General features: G+C 39.3%; 1 protein-coding gene across 1 annotated transcript in view; it reads right to left on the bottom strand.

Moving 5' to 3' along the window:
- Nucleotides 1-529: 529 nt before the first annotated feature.
- Nucleotides 530-24,180, bottom strand: part of RORC (RAR related orphan receptor C) — a 2,019,495-nt gene continuing 1,995,844 nt past the window's right edge. Inside the window, 2 exon segments of the mRNA XM_044079934.1 lie at nucleotides 530-1,919; nucleotides 1,922-2,015. Of these exon segments, the coding sequence (XP_043935869.1) occupies nucleotides 1,855-1,919; nucleotides 1,922-2,015 (159 nt within the window). The 3' untranslated portion in view covers nucleotides 530-1,854.

Genomic DNA, 24,180 nt, shown 5'->3' with positions numbered 1-24,180 from the left:
TAAATTGGCCTGGAAAGCAACAGATGGTCCATTGGAAAGAATGAATGATTTAATATTGCTGCTTTAATCAGATTTCATTAGTTTATTACAGATGGACATACTGTAAAAAGAATGGCATAAAACTCATGTACATTGGTGATCCAGTCTACATGACATCAGTGAAAAGGCAAGGGCAGCATTGAAGAGAGTGTCTGTCAGACACACACAGGTGATGAAACATTAACAGGAAGGTACATGGCAGTTACGTAACTAAATCCTGGAAAGAACTGCTGGGGAAAGTGGGACCTGCCTACAGCTGACAAGGCATAATAACAATGAAAATGGGGCAGAATCAGCTGATGAGATGGTGGGGTGATAAATAGAGTTGAAATATACCCAGGTCTAGTAAAGATGATTATACTTACAAAAATTAAAAACAAATAATTTAAGAGCAGTGTAAGTAGAAATGCAAGCCCCTGGCTAGTATATCACGGATGCTTTTTGCCATTGCACTTCATTCTTAAGTCATTAGTAGTGAAAAGACCACAAGTAATGCCAAAACTTCAAACAACTTAATGGAAATTTAATTTCTTTTATCATGACAGTGGCACACTTCTTGTCTGCCCTAAAACTTCAAAAACAAAAATTACCAGTCTGATCACTGGCCATTATAATTTCAGAGGGTTTGATAACAAGCTTCACCACACAAGCATCACGGTCTACTGTGGAGAAAATCAGCCAAGATTAAGTAAGTGTAACGCTGTCACTGTTAATGTAGGCCTTATGTTCGCAAATAAAAAAAAAAAAAATTAAAAGGTGCAACTTCAGTAACTCTTTGGTAACTGATGAAGTCATCTTGTTTGTCAATTAATACTGTACATACAAGTGCGCTTGTGCTTTTAACCAACATTTCAAACTTCCCTCATGATTTGGATTTGGTTATCTCCTAAATAAACTCAACATTGAAACATACTTCTTTTTCATTTGTTGGGGTAGGGCAACATCTAGCTTCAAAACGAATACAATACCAATGGACAACAGTCATACAATTACATAGATCTAACCCACCCTGTCCCAAGCAAGTCTAATACTCAGTCTAAAAAATACAATAATATGTTCCGCTGTTGGGCTCCACCTGTCTTACATGCACCTCTAGATGGAGTTAAAAATCTTTTCATAACACTACAAATCAGATATTTAGTTCTGTGCAGTCAAAGTAAATCTTCCTGAATTCCATATTTAATAACAGATCTTTTTCAAAAATATATTTTACATCAAACCTCATTGTTACAGATTTAAAATTACCTAAATATACAGCTTTATTTTTATAAAAATGAAAATACATTAGAAAGGAAATTGAGTTTCTAATGTTAAGTAACTGGAAACAGACATAGTACATCTCTTTTAGAATCCATGCCTGTGGCTGTAAGGAAAAAATAAACAGACGCAAACACTTCCTTACTTTACGAACTGGATAGCATCTGAAAAGTATGAAACTGACCATACTTTTAAAAATGTTTTGAGTCTACATGGCCATAGTGGTCAGCAGCTGTTCAATAGTTTTGAATATTCACATAAAATGAGGTACTGCAACCCAAACCTGGTTGCACCATTCCATCTGGAAAGCAACAGCAGAGAGCAAACTGCAACTCATTTCAGAAATAATGTGAGTTATAGAGACTAACTTTAGTATCTTGTACAGTCCATGTGTTATCAGAGGTGTTTATCTTTTTCTTCATTTTTAGCATTCGATGCAGCAGTGACAGTGAAGTTAATTGTTCAATGCCACAATCTTCTTTTAAGCTTCCATACCAGTGACACTGATATAGCTCACAGCTTACTGGGTAGGGTGAAGAAGCTTTTCAAGTCTACGTTCTATTCCGTGGCAACCTGTGCCTCACACTCAGAGGCAAAGAGTTCTTTATACAGTGGTGGGAAAGAGCATGGACGATAATAGGGTGCATCTGTCGGAATGCCTTCAACTTCTCCATGTGTAACGCACACAGTGTCCGTAGTGTGAACATCTTTGAAGGTAACTGTGAATAAATAAACACACCATAAATTATTACAGTTTTTGGAACTATTTTTCATTCATCCCCATCAGAAAAGATGCCATAAGCAGCATGTCAATCTATATACTTGTGCTTGAATCACAGACTTCATCCCTGATGGAAGATAAAATGTCATGTGACCATCCACCCTCCCATTCTAGACACAGTTACTTTATTTCTTCCTTAAGACACACTACTAATAAAACATCTGGGATTGTATTTTAAACAATACCTTGTCAGTATTAAATGTCTCCCTGCAGTAAATGTTGCTTGCAGGACAACAAAGTACTTTCTACGCATTTAATGTTAACATGCTACTAACACTCCACAAAAGGAATGGAGACACAATGAAAGAAGAACCCCAATCCCAGTACTAGTGCAAAAATGCTATTCATGAGGAATTTACCTTTTGTCCAGCAAGCAGACTTCACTGTTAACATACTTAGAGTTAGTTGTACAGACATGTAGAATGGCAAATCATTAGTGTCATCCACCTTCCTTTCAGCTAATAAAGGTGTACATTCTGGTTTGTTATGTGCTCTTATGCTAGGCATCTTGAGGCAAGCTCCTTAACTACTACATCAGCTGCCAATAAACAAGATCCTTATCTGAAATAAAAAAATCAGCTACCAGAAGACAAGCTCCAAACTACTAAATCAGCTACCAATAGACAAGCTCCTTAACTACTAAATCAGCTACAAATAGACAAGCTCCATAACTTGTAAATCAGCTAACAACAGACAAGCTCCTATCTACTTAATCAGCTACCGATAAACAAGCTCCAAACTATTAAATCATATACCAACAGACAAGCAATAGACAAGCTCCTTAACTACTAAATCAGCTACCAATAGACAAACTACAAACTATTAAATCAGCTACCAATAGACAAGCTCCTTAACTACTAAATCATCTACCAATAGACAAGCTCCAAACTACTCCATCAACTACCAATAAACAAGCTCCTTAACTACTCAATCAGCTACCAATAGACAAGCTCCTTAACTAAATCAGCTACTAGTAGGCAAACTCCTTAACTACTAAATCAGCCACCAATAGACAAGCTCCAAATTATTAAATCAGCTACCAATAGACAAGCTCCTTAACTACTAAATCATCTACCAATAGACAAGCTCCAAACTACTCCATCAACTACCAATAAACAAGCTCCTTAACTACTCAATCAGCTACCAATAGACAAGCTCCTTAACTAAATCAGCTACTAGTAGGCAAACTCCTTAACTACTAAATCAGCTACCAATAGACAAGCTCCAAATTATTAAATCAGCTACCAATAGACAAGCTCCTTAACTACTAAATCATCTACCAATAGACAAGCTCCAAACTACTCCATCAACTACCAATAAACAAGCTCCTTAACTACTCAATCAGCTACCAATAGACAAGCTCCTTAACTAAATCAGCTACTAGTAGGCAAACTCCTTAACTACTAAATCAGCTACCAATAGACACGCTCCAAATTATTAAATCAGCTACCAATAGACAAGCTCCTTAACTACTAAATGATCTACCAATAGACAAGGTCCAAACTACAAAATCAGCTGCCAATAGACAAACTTCCTAACTACTAAATCAGCTATCAATACAGATAACTAGGTTAGTTCCAAAAAACTCAATTGCCTTGCGACATTCATCTTCATCAAATCTGTCAAGTATCATTTTCACCTTTCTGAATCATGACATGCAGCTCTGACCACACAATGTAAAAAATAAATAACTAGAAATGAACACCATGTTTCATTTGCCTACTTTGCCTTTCATCCAGACCTATAACAACCATAGAAGACAGTTACTGTTTGCTTCTGTCTATCATGTAGTAATGCCTCATTTGTCTCAAGAAAATGTTGACTTAATTATGTTTAATTTATAAGAAAGCAAACACACAATCAGAATGATGGCAATCTGCTTAACACAGCAACTCTTCTCAAGCACAATGCTGGCCATGGTGTTTATTATTACCATATCACAGAAGCAGTTTGGAGGCACAACCACAACTAGAGCAGGGCAAAGGGGGCAGCTTCCTGAGGGGCAAGCTGTTAAGGAACATAAATGTCGGTGCCGCTGGTGTGAAAGTGTACTATCGGCATTGATTTATGAAGTCACGAGGACATGGCAGCTTCATAAATAAATGATAATACTGCATTTGTGCTTATGGCTGAAGTGCTCAGGGTGTAGTGATTTAAGGGCACGGTGCATCGCTAATGAGCATTAGCTATACCTCTAGATTGCCACATCAGCATGCAGTTTCACGAACAAGACTACTGTTCATGTTATAGGGTGGTGCCTCCAAACTGCTTCTGTGATATAGTGGTCTCTGAAACACTACTGCTTAATGCCCTATGTAATGCTGCTATAAAAGGAATTTTAGAGTGCATTAGGCATTTCTGAATCCTATGGTAGGTGGTGGCAGCTCCTAAAATATATAAATATTTTTGACATTTTGTACTCCTGGCTATTAAATAAGAGTATTTTCATGTATTTGATTCTGGAGTTTAAGCCTTGTTTATTCTAATATATGGTATATATGGTTAAGCTGATAAGACTTTTTTTTAATTCTTTGAGCACTATTCATGGTTACCACAAGACACCAGGCATGAAGAGGAGAAATCATGCTAGGGCAGAAGACTAAAGCTTTGGGTTTTTAATGCACTGCTTCTTGTGCCCAAAGTACAGGGACTGATTCTTTCCACCTTCATTTGCCTACTAAGTGACTCTGAGCATGTCATTTAACCAGAAAGTACTTGTGGGTCTCCCCTGAAAAGGGACAATTTGTCCAGTGGTCTTATCCCCATCAACAAATAGATTTGAAAAAATAAAAACAGATTAAACACAGTGGCAGAAATACTTAGTTTCAGAAAGACAGATTGGATTCCAAGATGGTGGTCGGCTAGTTGGCACCCTATCCATGGAGCTCTTAATGTAGTTTTACCTCTATTAGCCTTAAACACTTCTTAACAATACCTTCTGTCGATCGCTGGCCTCAACTAACTACTTAAATACACCTGTCAGCAACTCGGTGACTTCTACTGGAAAAAAACTTAAAAATCCACTTTTGATCCAATTCCTGGGATCTGTGCCACGTGCATCCAAGAGGCCTGGGTGACAGCTCTATGCCTGACAGTTTAGCGCTTCTGACAGTTAACGCTCCTGACACTCTGCGTTTACTACCAGCTACCAGTTATGACAGACAATGCTGAAGTCATGGAAACTCAAAGTACCAAAGCGAAAATATCATCAATTCTATCTCCGGAGAAAGACAATGCATATAAAAGACTAAGAACCACTAAAACACCAACGGACATCACCACAAATAATAAAACAAGTTCTAAAAGTAAGCCTGACCCCAACTTTCATATCGACGATCTCAAATCAGCGCTCCAGCCAATTCATGATGCTATCCAGGGCTTTTCTGAGCAACTGACTGGCCTCACTAAATCTATTAACCATCTTGTGCAAAGGGTTGACACTCTTGAACAAAAAACGCAAAATAATGACTTTCAAATACAATCTATAACTGATGACATGAAAAACAACTCTGCGCTTATCTCTGAATTACAGTCCAAATTAACGGATCTAGAGGCTAGGAGCCGACGTAATAACATCATAATCAAAGGTTTACCAGAAACCTATGACAATCAAAACCTGCGGTTAATATGTGGTCAGATTTTTATTGCCTTACTGGGTCTGGGAAATTCGACTGGGAACTTAATAATTGAAAGAGGGCACAGAGCTTCTATCCGCCGGCAAGACTCACCAACTCCACGTATTATTTACACAAAGCTGCTAAATTTTCAAGATGTACAGAACATTCTACTTGCTGCCAAAAAACAAAGAAACTTTACATGGAATAGCCACAAGATCACTCTTACTCAAGACCTGCCTCACCAAATAAAACTAAATAGACAAAAACTGGCTCCCTTTTGTGCTGATTTGATCAAAAGAAATGTGAGATTTCAAATGCGATACCCGAATATCCTCTCTTTTTCCTACAGAGAAATAAGATATTCAGTTAATACTCCAACAGAAGCCAAAGATGCTTTTACCAAAGCCTTTAACTCCTATCCTGTTTCATAATATGTTTTGACAGGATCTTCTTCTCATGGCTCTTGTGTCAACCCTCATGTTAACAATAACCCACCGCTAATTACTCGCTTGCTCCTGGCAGTCACAGAGACAGTGTTTCTGCAGCGTTTGGTCTACAAAGTAAAATCAAATCAAATAAAATAAAAGAAAAGGAACTAACATTAACTCAACACTGTTTGCTGCATGTATCTGTATAGGAACTTTGGTGCTTACTATGCTTGCAGCCATTGGATCGCTTTGTCATGGAACTGGCGACGGGTAACCAATTTGATACACTTCCTACGACGACCCAGAAGAAGCAAATCCCGCTGCCTCGTACAACAAATGCAGCATTCAGAAGTCTTGCTTACTATTATACAAATTGACTTTCCTGACTATTACAATCCTAATTGCTCAGACTGGATTAACTGAATCCACGAATTCATCTTCTAAACAATTTGCTGTTATCCTCCTCTACACTGTGGACTCATCAGCTATCTCCCATTATGCGCGAATATATCGCGCATCCTTACATACTATCAGGTCGTTAATTTTGGTACCCTATGGTGTGTTGGTGTTTCAAATTACAAAATTTTTTCTTTTTATATGAATTCTCACTATAGAGTTATATCTCTCTTGCTTACTTTAGGATTACACATGCAGATACGTGGGCAAGACGCATATGCCTATTATGTACATTATTAGTTAATCATATAACCACTCATGTGCCTACACCTACTTTCCTGCACGCTATTCTAAATCTAATCCCATTCATATAATCGTATTTTTATCCCAGCTCAAGTGAACGGACTGTAGTCACCTGTTCTTACCTAGTATTTACAACCTCTTGAGCTCTAAATAAATATAATATATAAGCAGGTTGTACCTTTATAAATGTGTAACTTCCAAGTAAGACCTTGTTAATCTTTAGTAATTAAATCTTAGACTGCAGAGGACTGTAAACATAATTTAGCAGTCTACAAGCTGCCTTCTTTACTTTAAATAATAGTACAAGCTAATTATTAAAGGCTAGAAGTTATTTAGAATTGTTTTCTACTAATCAGCTTTTCTTCTTCTTATTACCTTACTTAGTAACTAACAAGCCTTATAGTCTAGCTTGCGATTAAGCATTAAAACAATATTTCAGGTCTAACTTTGTGCTCTCACTTAATTTTACAGTTTGGCATTTCTTCTTCCAGTTCAGGCATGCTGGTATCTGTCAGTACGATAAACTGTTTGTTTATAACATGGTTTAATGGTCAGCAGTAGTTTTCTCCCCATCTCTACTTCTTATGCTTCCATGTTTCATTTACACTTATTATTAAATGATTATAGCTTACCTCCCAACACCACCTTTACCATATTTTTACAGTGGTCACTCATGCTAGATATATGTTCTGCCTTTTCATTTGTACAACACCCATATATTAAGTAATACTGGCAGTACCCATATTAAACCCTATATTTATTTGCCCTACTTTTTTTACTTATCTACAAATTTTATTCTTTCCAATTGGGTATTAAATACATCTTATTTTTACCTAACGTGCTAGTCAGCATCAATTATACGCTATCCCAGTTAATTTAGAATGCCTTTACTTTATCGTATTCTATATTCTTTATATCTCTTTTTTCTCTTTTTTTTACAACTGGCTACTACCGGATGTAGTTTTTATGAGCTCATGGAAGTTTTTTGCCTTGGGTTCTAATATAGCCTGGTTTTGGAAGCAGATAGAGTTGTATATATGTATATATTGTTATATTGTTAATTCAGTTACTTTTTGTTTTTTCTACAACTTACAAGACAAGAATAATATTGCTAACCTAATACAAAAATTCCTGCTTTACTGTATGTATGTTCCTTCCACCAGTATAGAAGGGTGGGTAGGCACCGGGGATTTGTGGAAGGAACTTTTATGCTGCCTTAATCGCTTTTTTATTTTTTTTCTTCTTTTTTTCTCATTACTTACTATCTGTATACCCAGCTCCCTCCTTCAGTATGGTCTCTCTCAAAGTGCAGTCACTCACCCCCTTCACTCTACATCACTTATGAATACAAACAACCTACTCTTAGTTAGCCATGACTCTAGATATTGACTCATGGAATGTCAGAGGGCTGCAGAATAAAGCCAAAAAAGCACTCATCCTCCACCTAATATTTAAGTCACAAGCTAATATATGCTTTCTTCAGGAAAGGCACACACACAATAAAGACTGGGTCAAAGACGGGGAAAAGAAATGGTTGAAATCCATTATCTCTGCAGGAAATAGTTCAAACTCTAGTGGGGTGGTGATTATTATCAAAAAATCCTTCCAAGGCACTATCTTAAAAGAGCGGTCTGATGTGAATGGCAGATGGTGCTTATTTTCATCCCAATTTCCCAATCTTAATAAACCAATTCTATTCTTCAACTTATATGGCCCTTGCTCCCAACAACATATCTTTATTACAGAAATCCACAATATTCTAGCAACTTTTAAAGATCACTATATTACAGCGGGAGGGGACTGGAATGCCGTTATAGACCCTAATTCAGATCGCACTAGTAAATCTCCTATTATAATCCCCAAGCCTCCTCTGCCTTAGAAGACTTAATGTACGATCTCAAACTTACTGACCCCATCTCTATGAAAGACCATGTAACTAAAGATGAACTATACACATACTACTCAAAATGCTACAAATCTTGGTCAAGGTTAGACTTCTTCCTAATCTCTGAATCCCTCACCCACTTCAAAATTAATCTCTCTTTAGAACCGAGATCCTTATCGGATCACTCTAAGATATCCTTAAATATTAACCCTATCCAAAAAGTAACTTCTCCATGTACTTATAACAACTGGACACTTAACAATAACCTACTCCGTAACAAGGATATTATTCAAGAAATCACTGAAACATTAACTAATCTTACCTCTAACCTCGATCTCACTAACATACCACTGGATGTACAATGGGCTGCATGTAAAGCCTGTATCAGAGGTACTATAATTAACAAAGCCTCTTACCTCAAAAAAATCTACAAAAGCAAAGAACTTGATCTTACAAACAAGCTTCTTGACTTAAAGAAACAACAAAAACTCAGCCCGGACCCCATCAGAGACAAAATGATAAATGAAACACAGAACCATTTACTTCAATTACATCAACAGAACTTAACCATTTTTGAACAAAAGATGATCGCAATTTACTCTGAATGGGCACAGGTCCCATCTAACCTACTTACAAAATTAATTCGGAACACCCAAGAACCCCATAAAATATCTCGTCTACACTTTAAAAACAAGATTTATAATTCGGACCAGGAAATTATAAAACTCTTTTCCATCCTTTATTCAGATATTTATTCTAAAGAAAACACAGATCATGTTTTTCATCAACATATGATCAACTTCCTGAATTCCATCAAATTCCCCTCCCTTAATAAAGATCAATGTGACATGCTCTCAGCTCCCTTAAACCTACAAGAAATCCAATCCACTATCTCGAATCTCAAGTTAGGCAAATCCCCTGGTCCCGATGGCTTCACAGCCGAATTCTTCAAAACCTTTATCTCAATAATTTCCCCTATCCTGCTAAAAGTTTACAACCACGTAATAAAATACAGCATATCAGACTTCCACTAGAACACCTCGAAAACTATCTTAATTCTGAAAAACAAAAAAGACAAAAACGGATCCAAACAACTATCGCCCCATCTCATTGATTAATATTGATATCAAGATTCTCGCTTCGCTCTTAGCCAACAGACTTAGAAAAATTCTACCATCTATAATTTCCACAGAACAAGCACGTTTCATGTCACGTAGGCATACATGGGATAACACTCTAACTCTAGACTCATTAATACATCTGTTGAAAAAAGAAAAGAATCCATTATACACCTTAACTTTAGATGCAGCAAAAGCCTTTGACATGGTTAACTGGGATTTTCTTTTTCATTCCTTATCATATTTTAACATTCCCTCCCCTTTTGTAGATACGATTAAAGTTCTATACAGTAAATCCTCTACCTACTTACGGATAAACAGGATTCTTTCCAAACCTTTAAAAATAACTAATGGCACCAAGCAGGGGTGTCCGCTATCTCCTTTCCTCTTCAATATATTTATTGAACCTTTATTTCTTTATATAAAACTAAATACTTTCCATACAATCCCTAAAGTAATGAATACCAAAATACTCCTTTCAGCCTTCGCTGATGATCTAATCATTTATTTTCAACTTCCGAATACTGACCTTAACAAGATTGAAAACTCCATCAACGCCTTCTCAGAAGCTTCGGATTATCAGATAAACTTCAAGAAATCTCACATCTTTCCCATTAACCCTCTAGGTCATAAACCAAATTATTTTCCCGCCTCCCCCTTCAAGACAACTTCTGACATCAAGTATTTAGGGATCCATTTTGATCATAATCATTTATCTACATTTCAAAATAACCTTCTCAGATCTTGGTCCAAAATCTCTCTTGATATTCATAAGTGGGAAAGACTGAAGCTATCTCTTTTATCCAGATCAGCAATAATTAAGATGAACATACTCCCCAGACTCCTCTTTCAGTTCAACTCTGTGGATCAGTTGGTACCCAAATCCTTTTTGACCAAGATTAGCAAAGAACTAGCTAAATTCATTTGGTATCCCAAATCTGTGAGAATTGCATATAACAAATTAACCCTTCCCAAATCCAAAGGTGGCTTGGGCCTCCCAAACTTTCATCTATATTATTCAATCATCTCTGCAAGGAGATTATTATATATCTCCAAACTTAAGATAACAGACTATAATACCTATCCTACCTGGTCCAAATTATGGTTTCAGCAGATCCTTAGCATTAACTTAAATCCAGCTGCTCTCCCCTTTCTCTCACGTGACACTTTACGCAGTCTCAACTTGTCAACTAACATAAAACAAAAGGTTGATATCTTCCAAAACATTCTAAAACTCATAAATCTTGACAAATCACTCCCTTTACTTCAACCCTTGCACCTAAATCCCAATATCAAAATCAACAATCTTCCAGTCAACCTCTCCAACTTCCCGTCAATAAAAAATCTCTTAGTCTGGGATATACTCAAACACAACAATGAATCACTGTCTAACCTATGCAAAATCCTTAAAGTCAATAAGAAATACCTAATTATTACTCGGCAAATACGAGATGTTATTACATCTAAATTCATACACCTATTAGATAACGGACAAAATCTTTCCATACTAGAATCTGTGATTTATAATCTGACTCTACCGGAAAAAATGCTCTCTAACTCATACAGACTCGTATCTTCCATGATCAATGATAGAAATTATCTTTTTTCAAACTACTGGGACAAGTATAACCCCCTTCTTTCGCACACTCAGAAACTCTCGGCCATAAAAAATACTATAAACTTTTCGCCCTTTAAGAAACTCTTCTACACACAGTTAATGATCAACAATAATGCTTCCTACACCCCGGCTAGACTAGCTAAATTTGACTCTAAGACGTCTCCTTCCTGTCCCTGCTGCTCATCTCTGCATGCAGACCTAATGCATGTTTTATGGTCCTGCAATTACACACACAAACTCTGGACATCGTTAAAAGTCCGCCTTCAAAAAATGGGCTACCATAAGTCAAAACTTTCTTGGGAACTAGCCATCCTTCATATCCCTACATGTGTTCTTTCTAAATTTGACACACATGTTCTGGTTTTCCTATGTTCACTCATGAAATTATACATCTCTAAAAATTGGCTGGACCACACTAAACTCTGTTGGAACAACTTTAAGTCAATGGCTCTTACATACATTGCTGCACAAAAATTAATTATAAAAAGTCCAAAGAGGAATGCTCTCTGTACAAAAATTTGGGTAAAGATCAATGCCCACCTTCTTACCACTACTTAAAATAGACCTTCCTTTCGTAAATGCTGTGACCTATTTTGTGCTCTCTAATTAGTGTTCTATTATCTCTTCTCCTTGGGTAGCAAACTAGGCTAGCAGTTCATGTGTGTTTTTTTTTTTTTTTTTTTTTTTTTTTTTGTGTGTAGTTATATTTGTGCTTGTCAGTTTCTACTGCATAATATGTGAACTTTATACGCACACCTTGTATTGTTTTACTTTTGTTATAACCTGTTTGGATTCTCATCATTTGTTTGTTACCTCCTTTTGTTAAAAGAGAAAATAAAATAAAAAGTTTTTTGAAAAAAAAAAAAAAAAAAGAAAGACAGGTACAAGAAGCAAGAAAAAGAAGAGTTTTGTTAATAGTGAAGCAAGAGAGGTGTTGGTTGGGGAGCCTTGAGCAGCCTACCTGTCCCTGTAGGAAGTGACCTCAGCACAAGAAGCTGTAGTAATTGGTTGTTTTGGACCATTTCTAGCTCTTTTGTAGTTCACTGTTTAAAAACCGCCTCTGGGCGTTTTTTTCTGGCTATACTGCTCAGACAAGCTCCTCGTGGTCCTGCAGAGTGGTCCTAGCTACAGAGAACTCAGAAAAGCGACTACTTTCTGGATTTAAGTATCTTTGCTTTTTTCACTTGGAATAGCTTCTGTAGCTTACCCTGAACTAGCTTGAACTGTTTTTAACTATTTGCTGCATTATTTTAAAATCTGCACTTAAAGTTACTTTTTAGTCGAATTTGATTGAAAGTTTGTTTGTTTGTTTGTTTAATTTAACTGTTGAGGCTGCCCACTAAAGTGTGCTAGCCTGTGTAACTGATTTATCACTGTTTCTGCATTTTCTGTGTGTTTCTATCAAAAAAACAAAAAAATAATCCTTGTTTTCCCGCCTTTCCTCGACTAGTTTAGACCAGTTTACAGGCATTGCTGTATTCTGGGCTGTGGTGTAGATGCTGTGTTGTCCATTACCTTACTTGGATAGAAGGAAGTTTCTTTGCTCACCAGTGGGAGTGGGGAGCCTTGAGCAGCCTACTTGTCCCTGTAGGAAGTGACCTCAGCACAAGAAGCTGTAGTAATTGGTTGTTTTGGACCATTTCTAGCTCTTTTGTAGTTCACTGTTTAAAATCCACCTCTGGGCATTTTTTTTTTGGCTATACTGCTCAAACAAGCTCCTCGTAGTCCTGCAGAGTGGTGCTAGCTACAGAGAACTCAGAAAAGTGACTACTTTCTGGATTTAAGTATCTTTGCTTTTTTTTTCACTTGGAATAACTTCTGTAGCTTACCCTGAACCAGCTTGAACTGTTTTTTAACTATTTGCTGCATTATTTTAAAATCTGCACTTAAAGTTACTTTTTAGTTGAATTTGATCGAAAGTTTGTTTGTTTGTTTGTTTAATTTCACTGTTGAGGCTGCCCACTAAAGTGTGCTAGCCTGTGTAACTGATTTATCACTGTTTCTGCATTTTCTGTGTGTTTCTATCAAAAAAACAAAAAAAAATCCTTGTTTTCCCGCCTCTCCTCGACTAGTTTAGACCAGTTTACAGGCATTGCTGTATTCTGGGCTGTGGTGTAGTTCCTGTGTTGTCCATTACCTTACTTGGATAGAAGGACGTATTCTGGGCTGTGGTGTAGTTCCTGTATTGTTCATTACCTTACTTGGATAGAAGGACGTTTTTTTGCTCACCAGTGGGAGTGGGGAGCCTTGAGCAGCCTACCTGTCCCTGTAGGAAGTGACCTCAGCACAAGAAGCTGTAGTAATTTGTTGTTTTGGACCATTTCTAGCTCTTTTGTAGTTCACTGTTTAAAATCCGCGTTTGCATGGCTTTGCGCGGTTGGGCGCATAGCGCAGCGGTGGTTAAACAATGTTAAACGTCTTCTGGCTCCGCCAGGTCTGCTCTTCAAATTTTCCCTTAAGGAAGCTCTACTCTTAGTATAATCAGACTACTCACTATATTACAAGCCTAGCACTTGTCTCAATACTTCTCTACTAAGTAAGCACTCTCGTACTAAGTAAAGCACTACATCTACCTACCACCCCTGTGAATATCCACTTCCCTTAAAGGTACAGCACTCCCTTATACTGTTCTAGCATGTCGAGTGGTAGATTACTGGCGTTCTCTCCAGTTCAGCTGGTCAATCTGGGTATCTTGAGACAATGCTACAATTGTCTCATGTACACAGACAACCCTCTCCTCCTCACAACAAACACAAATACATGTGAGAGATGCAACTATATAGCCAAACTGGAGGCTGAACTCTCTCAACTCAGGGCTGGCATGACCAGACAGGAGGAAATGGTAACCACACACACAACAATCCCAGTCCCACATAGACCTACCACAACTGCAAACCAAACACATAAGAACACAAAGACATACTCAGAGGCTCTAATAAAAAACTTACCAAAACAACAGAGGCTCCCAAAGCAGACATCCAAAAATCCACCACCTCAAAACAAAACACATGCAACACATACTTCAATAAATCAGTGTGTCAACCAATCTCAGCCCTTAAGGCCAAACACCATGCCTGATACACTAGTAATAGGTGACTCTATAGTCAGACACACTGATGTCCCGCTGACCAGGCTGAACAAGGAGAGGGTGACTGTGAGCTGTCTATCGGGAGCTAGGATCCGCCACATAACACATTCACTCAAGTCACTCCAAAGCAAGTACAAATATGACTCCATCATTGTCCATGCTGGCGTGAATGACCTGAGACGTACCTCCCTGGACTACATGAAAAGAGACATAGAGGAGCTCTCCGATTATGTAGCCCAGGCTGGTATGACCCTGACCCTGAGCAGCATCTTGCCCTCACCAAGAATGATACCACAATACAAAGACAAGATGATCAGCTTTAATAATTGGCTCAAGTACTGGTGTCATTCTAAGGGGATCCAATGTCTGTCTGCCTGGGATGACATGTTGGACAAGCCACGCTGCTTCAAGGGATGGCTTACACCTGTCACCACTGGGCTTCCGGATATTGGCTAAGGCTCTTACCACCCCATAGTGCCTTTTTTAGGCAAGGCTCAAAAGACAAACCCACCTCCTTAGAAAACAAAAATGGAAAAAAACTAAGGGTAATGCTGCTCAATGCCAGAAGTCTAAATCTCAAGATGCAGGCACTCGATGCACTCCTCAGCATGGAGAACATTGACGTCTGTGCAGTAACTGAAACCTGGTTCAAGGCTCCTGAGAGCACCCCAGCACTACCAGGCTATACCTCGTATCATGCTTTTCGGCCCCAAAACTCAGGCCGAACCACAAAGGGAGGGGGAGTATCCATATGCATCAAGGACACCCACACCTCCAGGTTAGTAGCAACACATGAAGCATCAGAGACCATACAGGTGCAACTAACCATAGGCAAAACTGCTATACAACTGATAATATGTTACAGACCACCCTCCCAATCTCAGGAACCCCACTCAGCCTTCCTGAAGACATTGGAGGATATGAATATATCACAAAATACCATCATACTGGGAGACTTCAACTACCCAAACATAGATTGGGCACATTATTCTAGCCCTAATACCCTAGCCCAAAGGTTCCTGGAATTCATAAATTCAAATGCACTGGAACAACTAGTCACCTCTCCCACTAGGGGAGATAATATACTAGACCTGATCATCACAAATATGGGGACAAAATGCTCCACACCGGAAGTATACCCCTCACTAGTGAGATCTGACCACAAACTAATCACCCTGGATATACATATCCCACCTCCACCCCCAGCACAAAAGACCACAGTGAAAAACTTCTCAAAAGCAGACTTCACTCTTCTTAAGACTGAGATGGTATCCTTTAAGCCCACTGTTCCAGTGGATACCACATCCCACAATGCCGAATCCTTCACAAATGCTTTCTATGGACATCTCCAAGAATGCATAGATCATGCAATCCCAAAGAAATCCAAGTCCCTCTCCACCAAAGGCAAGCGTCCTGTCTGGTGGACCTCAGCCATTAACAAATTGTATAACAAAAGAAGGAAGCTACTGCACGTCAGAGCAAAATCCCATGAAGGGAAGACATCTCTGATCAACATTAGCAGAAAACTACGTTCTCTCATAAAAACATCCAAGGCCAACTTTGAGAGAAAAATCGCTAAGGACACTAAAGATAACCACAAAGCCTTCTTCAACTAAGTTAGAAACCTGGGTGGAAACCCTCAGATATGCTCAGAGTTAGTTCACAACAAAAAATACACTGAACCCACAGATATTGCCAACATTCTGGCTGACAGGTTCAGTGCAAATTTCTCCCCTCCCTCACCCCCAAAAGAAGAAATAATTATCCCAGCTGAATGTAATCTCCCTGTCATCTCAGATGTCCAAGTGAGAACCGCCCTAAACAAAGCTAACAACACAGCATCAATGGGACCTGACGGTATCCCGGGTTGCGTGTTACGTGAACTCCAAGAGGAGCTAAACCCACACATAAAAATGCTATTTAACCTTAGCCTTACTTCAGGATATGTACCTGAACACTGGCGTACAGCAACAGTGGTCCCACTCCACAAAGGGGGTGCCTCTACAGACCCTGGGAACTACCGCCCCATAAGCTTAACCAGCCTGGTCTGCAAAGCTATGGAAAGAATCATTATGGAACTCATAAACAGAGACATAGGGGGCCTACAGACACTTGACCCCACCCAGTTCGGCTGTGTAAAGGGCAGATCCTGCCTTTTGAACCTGGTTGACTTTTTCAAAACAGTCACTAGAGCCATTGATGAGGGCAAAGCAGTCCATACAGCCTACCTGGACTTGGCTAAGGCCTTCGACACAATACCCCACTCAGGCATCATAGATAAGCTGAACAGCTTAAACGTAAACCCTTATGTCACTAGATGGGTTGCAAACTGGCTAAAGGACAGAACCCGTAAAGTTAAAATCGCTGGAGCAATGTCAGACTCAAAGCCAGTCACAAGTGCTGTCCCACAGGGATCTGTCCTGGGACCACTCTTTTTCGGCATTTATTTCTCAGATGTTAAAGCAAACATGGGAGGGTTGTGGCTGACAAAGTTCGCAGATGACTGCAAACTAGGCGCCATAGTCGATACACCAGTAGACACATACATCCTACAAAAAGGCCTCACAGAAATGGACAACTGTTGCCGGAGTCACGGCCTTAAACTAAATGCCAAAAAATGTATAGTCATCCCCTTTGGGAAAAACAAAGTACCCACAAATTATCACATAGACAGCAACCCACTGAGCACGGAAAAAGTAATCAGAGACCTAGGGACCCAACTGGACAGAGACCTCTCATTTGACACCCACGTTGCCAAAGTGGTTAGAAAAACATTCTACCTTGCACACCTCATCATGAAGGGATTCACATCCAGATCCAAGGATGTCATTGTACCCCTATACTCCTCCCTCATCAGACCCATGATTGAGTACAATGCCCCATTTGGTATGTACCTCACCCGGCATTTGCAACAGCTGGAGGGTCCACAAAAGTACCTCACCAAGAGGATCAAGCGTCTCCAACATATGTCTTATTCTGCCAGACTAAAGAAACTTCAGCTCTATTCAGTAGCATACCGCCTGCTCAGAGGTGATCTCTGCCTGACGTACAAGGCCATGTCCAATCAGGATCTGATGGTCATGCTCCACCTCAAAATATCCAAATCCATTAGGCCCACGAGAGCTAAAGACTTAAACCTCGGCACAAGTATGAATAGGACATGCTGGAGGGATAGATTCATAACCCAAAGGCTTCCCATGCTTTGGAACAAGATCCCAGTTCGTATTAGGCAGAGCCCCTCACTGATTCTCTTCAAGAGAAATCTTGATGAGTGGATGGGAGATCATAAGTTTACCCCAGGGGTCACATCTGTGTCACTGCTAGACAGGGGCACAGTAAACTAATTCTATTATATAAGGGGACCTTCATTGTGTCACTACTAGACAGAGGCACAGTATTCTAAATTTATTCTGTACATTTTTTGTACCATTTCATGGGGTGGCAAAAGCCACATCACTATGGCTAGGCTTACAAATGCCCCAGGGCAGATAGCCTAGTACTATACTATGAAACTATGGTATCACACTACACAGAGAACTGCATGGAAACAACAGGTAGAATGGAAACAGCATTGAAAACCTGGGGAAGGAAGCATTTATCCAGGAAGCTGTCAGTGCATTACTTCTGGGGAATGCATGCAGCAATCAGTACAAGGGTACTTATTCACTGCAGAAAGGCAGACAGTCACAAATAAAACATCATGCATACCAGAAGGAAGGAGCAGAGGGGCATACCTGGCCAGGATGAAAAAAGATGGGTGGGAGATCACAGAAGCCAAGTTACTAAATAAATGCTTTGTGTCCATCTTCACAAAGAAAGGCAAGGGAAGGGTTCAATACATTGAGTAAGGCAGGGCAGAATGGAGAGAATAGGTGTCAGAAACCAGGATGGAGATACAGTAGGTACAGTAGGTTCAGTGGGAACTGGCTGCCACTAGGGAGGAGAAAGCACATGAACCAAATGGGCTGTCTTCTAAAATCCTCAGAAATCTGGTGAGTGCATTGGCAGACCCCCTTGACACAGATCATCAACATATCACTGGTTTAGGCAGAAGTGTCAGAGGGATAAAAGTTACCCCTGTACAAGAGGAGGAGCAGAACATCATCTGGGCAATTACAGGCATTTTAGCAAAATGACAGTGACAGTGAAAGTCATGAGGAGAATGCTGAGGGGATGAATGGTACCATTTCTAGGGGACAGCCATTTACATGATAGTAACTAGCATGGGTTCGCAGCCAGAAGGAGCTGCCTGTTCACTTTTATGACTGCTGTACTGCTGCATTTAGGAACAGTAGATATAGTCTACCTGGACTACAGCAAGGTTTTTGACTTGGTCCTACAATGGAAAATGATAAGAATAATCCAGTGTTTGGAGGCAGGACCAAGTCTTTGGAAGGAGACACCAGCATAGTTAAATGGTAGGACACAGGAGTTCTGCAGATAAGACAGAGACACACACAATGCCAGAAATTAAGAATTAGGAAAGTGAACAGTGGAGTGCTACAATGACTGCCCTGAGTCCAGTACTCTTCAGTGTGTTTCTTTAAGATATTTCTGAGGGAAAGAAGAATGGGGTTAGTCTTCATGCTGATGACACAAGGGTGGATGGAGCAGTGGCAGACTGGGGAAGAGTGTACTGTAGGATTTAGGAAGGATGAACAGGTGAGCAGAAAGGTAGCAACTGAGGTTCAATGTAAACAAATGTAAAACACTGCACTTAGGCCGTGGCAACCATGGTGTGAAGTATCAGCTGGGTGGAGCAAAACTGAATGCTTCAATGTTTTTATACTTATTCAAGCTCACAGCGTCAAAACAGGCCTTCAAAAAACTTGTCACCAGTCAATGATGGGTCATATACCCTATTATGCAACCAGTTCTCAAGACTTTTCTTAAAGGGCAAAAAACTATATGTCTTTTTTATTCAATGTGGAAGAGCATTCCATATCAGCCTCACTCTACAGTGAAACTGTATATAAAAGAGCAGAAAAATGATCTGGAGTTTATTTATTTATGTTTGTCTGTTTACCGTGGTAGTACACTGATCACTATAGACAATTTGCAGGCACAATCAGGCTGAAGATATTCACAAAGAAAGAAAACAGAACAAATTCACAAACACAAAGTAATCACTAAAGGTAGATAATCCCATACACAACTGATGCAATATGTAAATAATATCAGCAGAGTAGAAAATCAAATGTGAATTAATATTAGTAGTAAATATGAGAGTGAAGAAGCAGCAGCTGATGACAGAGGAGCAAAGTAGAAGTGATGCTGCAGGTGAAGAGGAAGTTAGGTTATGTGTCCAGTGGAAAAGCACTTGCGGTCAGATTTTTGATCATCATCTTTTTTTTCTTTTGGCTGCTCCCATTAGGGGTCACCACACTGGATCATCCATTTCCATTTCTTCCTGTCCTCTGCATCTTTCTCTGTCACACCAACCACCTGCATGTTCTTCTCTCACCACATCCATAAACCTTATCTTAGGCCTTCCTTTTTTCCTCTTACCTGGCAGCTTCATCCTTAGCATCCTTCTCCCAATATAGCCAGCATCCCTCCTCAGCACATGTCTAACCCAATGCAATCTTGCCTCTCTGGCTTTGTCTCCAAACCGTCCAACCTGAGCAACCCTCTAATATACTAATTTCTAATCTTGTCCATCCTTGTCACACCCATACATCTCAACCTCTTAGAACAAGAAATCTGGACAAACCCATAAAGAAAAGTGGGACAAAGGCCCAAAAATAATGATTTTTTTTAAATCTTGCTCTTACAAACTTAGAAAGTTGATTGAATAACAGGTTTTGCATTAGCATGAATTTTCTGAAGGATATGAAATCTGAAACTCAAATGTCCATCTTTATTTTTGAACTTCAGTCTTTAATTATTTACCACTAATTTGCCAGAAAACTACAATTTTTATGAAAAACAGACCAAAAACATGAAGCCAAAATCTGGGCATTCTGTGAAAATCTGTACGGTTGAGAGGTATGGTTACACCCAATGCAAATCTTAACATGTTTAACTCTGCCACCTCCAGCTTTGACTCCTGTCTTTTTGTCAGTGCCACTGTCTCCATCCCATATAACATAGCTGGTCTCACTACCATCTTGTACACCTTCCCTTTCACTCTTACTGGTACTCGTCTGTCACACATCACTCCTGATACTCTTCTCCACCCACTCCATCCTGCCTGTACTCTCTTCTTCGCCGCTCTTCCACACTCACCGTTACTCTGAACTGCTGATCCCAAGTATTTAAACTTACCCACCGTGAAGTCAGATCTTTGATGAATGTGTCTTTTGAGTTGAGCTATGAAGATGGGGAAAGAGAAGTCTTCTTTAAGGTGAAAGGGTAGGGACTGACAGAGCTTTTGATCTCATAAGAACTGGACCACCAGAGAAAGGTGAGTGGGCAGTAGCAGCAGAAAACATAATGATGGGGTGCATCCTAAGAAGGACTGATTGCAGAAGTAAAGAGGTAATGCTTCCACCTTGGTCAAAACTACACCTCAAGGACTGAGTACAGTTTTGGAAGCCATAGAAGGAAAATGACATGATACTACTGGAAGGAATTGAAAGGAAAACTTCCAGAACTGTCTATAGTATGGAATGATAGTAACATGATTAAATACTAGAGGAGTTAGAGATCTTCTTATAGAAGACCAGAAGAGATAGGTGGACATAGCACTGTTCCAAGACCATATCATGCAGATAGCAAGGAGTCGTTATGAACAGGAAGGACACAAGAGGAAGGAGAAGGGAAGGAGGGGACACAGACATCAGATTGTAGGGACTAACCACACCCAGGCTCTCAGAATGTACTTCTTCACAGACAGGGCTGTGGACCCAATGGGCTGCTGGAAAGGAAAGAGGAATGGAAATCTACAGAAGCAACCAAGACATTGCAAGCAGATAAAACAAACCATTATAAATTTGTGGCTTGGTAATTCCTCACAGGAAACATCTACCTGGGTGAAATGGGGTACCTTCAAACTTACAATCTAGGAGAAAATCGAGGAATATTAAGATAAAACATAATTCACACCAGCAACTAGACTATACTGAACTCTGAACAAACATTCAGGCCCTACAGCAGGAATACAAAACTTAAGAGCTTAATAACAACACTCTGTTGAAGAGTATACATGTGGAAAAAGACAAAGTGAGACAGATACTATATATGCAAAGTTAAAAAAGATGGGATCGCTACAGACTATTTTATTGGACAAAAGGAATAATGTCCCAGAAATTGATAGCACAAATGGCTCAACAAAGGGCTATGGTCATGATAATTTCAGCAATGATGGGTCATAATAAGTCCTTTACCAAAACTCCTCTTGAAATCAACAATATCCTAGCTCAAGTCCTAATCAGACGCAAATTACTACAGTTAGCAGACACTATGAGAGATCTGATGACAACTATATGGGTGCTACATCTAACCAATTTATCTTGGACAGAAATAGCTGAGTTGGTGAAGCCTATAAATGCTGATGAAACTGGTCCCAGCATGACAAGTATAACAAATGGCAAAGCCCCTGGTCTGAACGGTCTTGCAGTGGAATTTATCCAAGAGTATTTAGACCTTTTGCTGGAACCTCTAGAAGCCCTCTTGAAAGAATGTGAAGTGATAGGTCACTTTCCAGTGTAATCAATTACAGCCAAAGTCCTAATGTTTTCCACGCCTAACAAAGACTCTATGCTGCCATCCAGTTATTATCCCTACAGCTCTACTTTAGCCTGACCTGAAGATTCATGCCAAGATTCTGGTGAATCAATTAATGGAAATTCTACCCAAGTTGGCATCTCCATTTCAGAAAGGCTTTATCAAGAAAAGAACAAGATGCCCAGCTTTAACTAGGACATACATGAACATGCAAAGATGATGTTGGAGCAATAATTCTGATGAAGCGGCAGTCATGATCGACTTCATCAAAACCTTTGATTCCATATAGTGGAAAGGTCTTTGGGAAATAAAGGACATATTTAACTTCCCACAAACATCTATCTCCCAGTGTAAATTATTATACAGTGGCCCAACTGCCTCCATCTCCTTAAACTGAATTAGATGCCCTATCATACACCTTCACCAAGGAATGTATCGGGGATGCCCTCTTTCCCCTTTGCTATTTACACTGGTCAACAAAGTGTACATTCAACACCTAGACAGAAAAGTATAATCCTATGCCATACCAATCGAGAACAAAGGAAAATGTATCTCGACATGGTTTACAGATGACTGTGTAGTATGGATAACTAAGCAACTAGACTGTTACAAGAAGATTCTTCAATGCTTTAAAGACTTGAAACTGTTCACAGGGCTAGAAATAAATTATCACAAAATGTGCATATTCCCTCTGTCAAGGCTAGTAAAGATTAAACTAACATCTGCAGGCATAGAAAGAGGTTGGACTTTGCTAACAGAATGTAAATATCTGGCCATCCAAGTCACTGAACATGCAGCCAAAATCCTGGAGTCTAATTATAAGCCCCCTTCTAGACCACCTCACTAATAAGGTGAAATTCTGGAAACAGGTTCATGCCTTTTCTTACAAAAGCGCAGATGATCAAGATGTATAGTTTTGCAAGGGTACTATTCTTTATGAGGCATCTTCCACATATAAATAAGACCAACTACCTAGAGAAATTCCAGAAATAAATAGCCAACATCTTTAGGGATGGATCACATCCCAGGGTCAGCAGACATGAACAAACTCCCAAAAAAGTCTGGTGGCATGGAATTGCCCATTCTGAAGGAGTATAATCTAGGGGTAGCAAAAGCACAAGATGTCAAATCAAGACTACAACCTAGACCCATATGGCTTCTACTGTAGCTAACCTTACTGAGCCACTCAGGCTCCTGCACAACATTCTCAGATGCTAATCACATCTGGGACACAGGAGGTTGGGAGCGCTGGACAGAGAAAGTGCTTTTAATATACAATACAAACAATACAAAGTCATGATCTGGAATAGACTCTGGCATTCAAACAAGCTACAAATACATTGGAAACCCTTCTGCTGGGTCAACTAGCTTCAGGCAGACATACAGTTTATTAAAGATCTGGCAAATGGGTAGTAATAAGACAACAGATGTAATAGCCTTAAATCTAGATTTACAGAATACAGACTTCTGTGATGGCAGTATCTACAAATAAAATAATTATTCCACGACCTGGAAGGTGGCGCTGGAAGTCCAGAAGTAGAAAAACCAGATGAAATGTTAATGTTCCTTCTTCTGCCCAAGCAGAAAATAAAAGGCTTCAATCAAGTAAAAATTCTTATTTTAATAAAACGAATAAGAATTTTTACTTGATTGAAGCCTTTTATTTTCTGCTTGGGCAGAAGAAGGAACATTAACATTTCATCTGGTTTTTCTACTTCTGGACTTCCAGCGCCACCTTCCAGGTCGTGGAATAATTATTTTATTGGTACTGTTCCCTTTTGGCGTTTTTTTTCTGTAGTATCTACAAATGCAAAATTTACTGGTGACTATACTGGTGCATGACGGAGTCCATGCTGATCTCGTGTTAAACGTATGCAAATGTTAGACATGTCAAGTGGATGTTTCTGGACCGAAGCCAAAATGTAAATGGTTTACAGCTAAAGTACAGGAAAGGCAGGTAGAGGATTATTAATGCTATATGA

This window comes from Protopterus annectens, chromosome 8.part0, assembly GCF_019279795.1.
Source record: "Protopterus annectens isolate FY-2018-M chromosome 8.part0, PAN1.0, whole genome shotgun sequence".
In the NCBI taxonomy this organism is placed as follows: Eukaryota; Metazoa; Chordata; order Ceratodontiformes; family Protopteridae; genus Protopterus; species Protopterus annectens.
Note: the sequence above shows the minus strand (reverse complement) of the source record. Positions and strands in the feature narration are given on the sequence as shown.